The 5,277-nt window shown below is 34.2% G+C and overlaps 1 protein-coding gene across 1 annotated transcript; it reads right to left on the bottom strand.

Moving 5' to 3' along the window:
- Positions 1 to 3,967: 3,967 nt before the first annotated feature.
- Positions 3,968 to 4,972, bottom strand: LOC131613591 (uncharacterized). The gene is made up of 2 exons (XM_058885248.1): positions 4,462 to 4,972; positions 3,968 to 4,395 (listed from the first exon to the last, which is right to left on the bottom strand). The coding sequence occupies exons 1-2, from the start codon at positions 4,970 to 4,972 to the stop codon at positions 3,968 to 3,970; spliced, it is 939 nt and encodes a 312-aa protein (XP_058741231.1).
- Positions 4,973 to 5,277: the final 305 nt, after the last annotated feature.

The following is a 5,277-nucleotide window of genomic DNA, read 5'->3' as shown; positions in this document are numbered from 1 at the left end:
ATCGGGAATAATTCTTCTCTTAGTACCAAGATTTTAAAAAACACAAGGGTTTGGTTAAGCTTTAACATTGCAAAACCATAAAACAAGTGAAAAGCTTTAAGAATACTTTAACACAAAATAAAAGAGACTTGGAAAAGAGTTTGAGTACCTTGACAATTTTAGTCAATACTATTCTCATTCCTTTAGATTTTCAACAAACAACTTAAGCAATCAATCAATGGATACCTCAAGTGCGTGTGTGATAACATGCGTCACAAAGGACAAACAAGTAAGTATACTAATCATCAATGATTGTGAGCAAGGATGTTTATACCTTTGGATGGATTCATATATAAATGAATGATGGATGATGAATATGAAACTCATGCATGTGAGTTAGATAAACAAAGTATATACAAATGATAATACAATGGATAATAAGTACAAAACACAATGATAAAAATCAACAAGTGTGTACAAAGGATGACGGTTAAGATAAACAAATAAGTATAAAACACAAGGATTGAATTCAACAAGTATATGTACAAAGTAACAAGTTCATGGATAAGCAAAGATCAACATGTTTCTTTTTGGATTACGGTTTTAAACCCAGGGTTTTTGAAATTAGGGTTTAAATTTAGGGTTTGGAAATTAACACCTACACCTAATTACTTTTAATGATTAAACACCAAATTCTTAAAGATAGAGAACTCAAAGACATAATATGCTAACCCTAAACAAATATTCACAAAAAGATACAGAGTTAATTTTGAAGAAATATTCAAAATAAAATGATGTTTGGTTGATTTTTTAATACATAAAAGACATGTTTTGATTTAATTTTTAAATGATAAAATATTAAATATTTTTTGGTTTTTTAAACATTATATGAAAATACACAAGTTAAATAAACTACACAAAAAAGAACAAGTCAAAAATATTGATTTTTCTATTTTTTATGATTTTTCAAAGTTTAAGTAAAAAAGTGAAATAAACATGTGATAAAAAAAGAGTTTTGTGGTTAATGGGGTTGGAACCCACACCCTTTAATACAATCCACAAAACTAACACCACTGGGCCAACGCGCGCTTGGTGATAAAATGTTGAGCCCATTTCAATATCAAGCAAAACAAGTGGTGAAAACACATAAGAATAAAAGCAAAAAGGTCTGGGGCAAGGGGGATTCGAACCCCATACCTGAGACACGCGCTTCACATAAACACAGACAACCAGCTGGGTTATAACAATGTAGTCGTTAGTGATACGCTTCCATTATATTATATTTTAAAACAAGTTTTTAAATGAAGAGATGGCATCATAGCCATCATCTTCTTCGTTCAGACAACAACAACAAAACTACCATGGTTGGATTTCAAACTTGTACGAGTCTTAATCAAATTCAACAAAATAAAAGTGCATTTTGATCCATTTTTAAGCACGAATTCAACTATACAATTATCAACAATTAATTCATACTCAAACATTCAGATTTCTGGAAAATACGTATGAACCCTAAAAATGATTTTTCAAATTAAATCCTGGACACACAAAATTAAACCCTAAAACCTTAGGGTTATCATTCACTACATTTTGCTGAATAGTTTGGTAACAAATTTTATTAAAAATGATGCTCCTAACCAAGAGTTCAAAGTCTTAGTTTTACCTCTTAAAGTTGGAGATCGAAACCTATAATGGAGGTGTTACAGAGTTGTTGTGATGATCTGGAAAACTTCAATGACCTCCGAGGATTGTGTTGGATTGCTTAAAATGCCTTGGAACTCTCTGCAACTCCAAACCCGATGGTACCTACAACACAAAAAGTTTATGGATGGAACTCAAGGTTCCAAGTGTTACAGTTGTTATATAATGGATTGGATAGTTTCTATATGTGATATAGAATGTATCTGAAGCAAAAGATCAAGGAATGCTTGAGCCAAATGAAAAATCTCAGTTTATGGCTTTAAGGTGACCTTTAATGGTGGTATAATGGTGATTCTGAGTTTGGGAAGTTTATGAAGTGTATGGAGGTGATGGATAGCTTACAAATGATGTTTAGAATCTATTGGTATGCTTGGTTTGCACCCAGAACTTCTGTAACTAAAAATGGCTCTCAAAATGCAAAGACACAAAAAAATGGGATTTTGGATCATATGGTGACTTTGGGATTTCTTGTGTGTTTCATCAAGGGAGTGATGCCCTCTATTTATAGGCACAATTTAGGGTTTGTGGAGAGAAAAAAACTCAGATAATTGAGCTCCCATGTGAAGGATGTACCATCTTGCTTCTTTGTGAAGTTATGTGAAAATTAGAGTTCCAAGAGCAAGGTACAACTTCAAGCATGCTTCCATGACTTTATTCTGAGTATGGAGAGGTTTCTTGTGAGGTTTGAAGTGCTTTTGCTTCAGAAGAAAAATGTTTAGAGGCTCAATGCAAGAGTGGTTGGATTAAAGCCTCTTTTTCAAAATGGAAGTGTGAACTTTATGCTTGAAATGGAATGATTCAATGGTTAATGGCTTAAGCACTTGAATCATATCCCTAAAGAGTGTTTAATATTCATTTTTGATGAAACCATGAGAAGAGGAAAATTTGTTTATTTGATTAAGATCTACAACTTTCATGTTAGGAGATTTTTTAGTGTGTAGGCAAAATTTGAAGTACCCAAAATTAGGTTAAAATCACTTTAAACCATAATTTTGACTTTTATTGACTTTTTTATTCTTGATGAATTTTCTTGATTTCTCTTGGTCAAATGTCTTCAATAGTCATATGATGATGATTTGAATCCTTAAAAGTTCATGGTTGACCATTTTTCTCAAAAGTCAAAGGTTAACCCACACAGTTGACTTTTTCAAATGAACTGCAGTTTTGTGGATTCCATATGAATCAAGGTTTTCTCATCAAATTAATGTTGTAATTGGATTATAATGTTGATTTGGATGCCCTTGAATCATGTTTTGAGTCTTGGAGCCATATCCTAATTAAAAGTCAACCATCTAGTGGAATTAGGTCAAAACCCTAATTTGGGGCCTCAGATGATCTTGAGAGTTGTTGATCTTGAACTGGGCTATCCTTGGACTTAGATATTTATGGGAGAACCATTTGAACATAGGAGAATGTTGGAATTTCTTGTGGGCCTCATAACCCTAATTTGCTGAGCCTCCTCTTGGTCAGTCTCCTGTCTTAGGACACAAGCAACAACCAACAATTTTTTTATATTTTTGGGTTAACAAATGATATATGCATGATGATAATGATGATAATGATGGTAATGATGATAATGATAATCCTAATATTTGGAAATATTATGGGATCTCAGTGGTCAAAAATTGGGGTACAACAATGATGACAGCTTTTGAAAAATTCTTCGTCCCTATGCTCGAAAATATTGAAAGTATAAGGGAGAATGAGCAATTGGTCGAGTTGAAGCAGGCCTTTGTGAAGGATAATTTGGACGTGGTGGTAAAGGCCAACAAAGAAATCACTAGGATAATGGCAATGATTGAAGAGAAACAGAAAGAACTGAGCCCTAAACAGAAAAGGGTTGCTAAAATACGCACCCAAATGGCGGTTCTAAACGAGGAATTGGAAACCCTTACCGCGCAAGAGGAAGATATTACTAAAATTATCAACCTTTCTGAAGCGCTGGTCAATAAGATGGCCTTGGATGTTGTGGCTGTGAGCAATGTAATCTCTTCTGTCGAATCAGAGATTGCAGTTCTTAAGGCTAAAGCAGAAAACTTTGAAATTCATGTTGTATGCCTCCAAGGGGATCTGCGGTCTTTCCAAAAAAAATTCAAACATTTTTAATCATTTCAGAAGTTATATAGTGATTTTTCTATGTAATTTTTGAAAAATGGCTTTTAGCCACTTTTTAATGTAATACTTTTTCTTTCTCTGCCTCATATATCTTCCTGTTGCACACATTTTATGCATGCTTAATTTGCTGGTTTCAACATAACTTTCTCCAGCTTATTTGTTCGACAAATATTTATTCTGTCGAAATTTTGACTTCTTGAAGAATAGGCTTATACTTCTTCAAGTACTTACCATTTACCCTTAAAATCCATCGATCTGGGACTAATTCTTCAAGTTCATAGGCATTATTGGAAAAAACTTGTATCACCTTAAAAGGTCCTTCCCAATTTGGGGACCATTTTCCTAAGACTCTTTCATTTCTGTACATAGGTAATATCACTTTCCAAACTAAATCATCTACAACAAATACTTTATCTTTTACCTTTTTATTATAAGCTCTGGCAACTCTTTCTTTCTGTCTCCTTATCGAATCAAGGGCCAACATCCTTTTTTCATCTAAGTCGACGAGCTCGTCTGCCATCATATTCCAGTAATCTTCAGATGGTATTTCATGTTGTCTTTGGATTCTCAGTGATTGAACATCTATCTCCACTAGTAACACTGCACCATGCCCATATGCAAGTCGAAATAGAGTAGTTCATGTTGCTTCCTTTGGGGAAGTCCTACATGCCCATAAGGCTTGATCCAATGTTTTATGCCAATTTCTTGGCTTCTTTCCTACATGCTTCTTTATTAGGCTAATTATTACTTTATTGGCAGCTTCAACTTGGCCATTTTCCTGAGCATAGTAAAGAGTAGAAGTTAACAACTTAACCCCAACTTCGGTAGCAATTATTTTTGGAATCCCAAACCGACACATGATGTGATTCTGTATAAAGTCTATAACAACTTCTTGGTCGACATTTGTTAAGGCTACAACCTTGACCCATTTTGTAAAATAATCGATACCGGCTAGAATGTACCTTTTTTGTTTTGATGAAGCTGGTTTTATTTCTCCAATCACATCCATCGCCCATCCTTTGAATGGCCAAGGTTTTACAATTGCATCTAATTCACTCGTAGGAACATGTTGTATGCCCCCATGCATTTGGCATTCTTGGATACCTTTAGCAAATTCAATGCAATCTTTCAATATTGAAGTCCAATAGACGCCTGAACGTGACAAAAGCCATTTCATTTTGTGTCTAGGTTGATGTGCACCACATGCTCCAGTATGCACACTTGACATTGCTACATATGCCTCACTTTCCCCAAGGCACTTACGCAATACTCCTTTAGCAGTTTTCTTAAATAATTTGTTTTCTATCAATACATAACTGAGGGCATGATATTTGATCTTACAATCTATCAAACCCATAGGGGCTTGGAGATAGTCGACCAATGGCTTTCGCCAGTCATTTTCTTGCCCATTGTCAATAGTTAAAATTTGAAAATTTTCAGCATCTACAGCCCCTAACTTTTACAATTGACAATTCTGAAGGA

The sequence above is a fragment of the Vicia villosa genome, linkage group LG6 (assembly GCF_029867415.1).
Source record: "Vicia villosa cultivar HV-30 ecotype Madison, WI linkage group LG6, Vvil1.0, whole genome shotgun sequence".
Lineage (NCBI taxonomy): Eukaryota > Viridiplantae > Streptophyta > Magnoliopsida > Fabales > Fabaceae > Vicia > Vicia villosa.
This window is presented reverse-complemented; position numbering and strand designations above follow the sequence as displayed.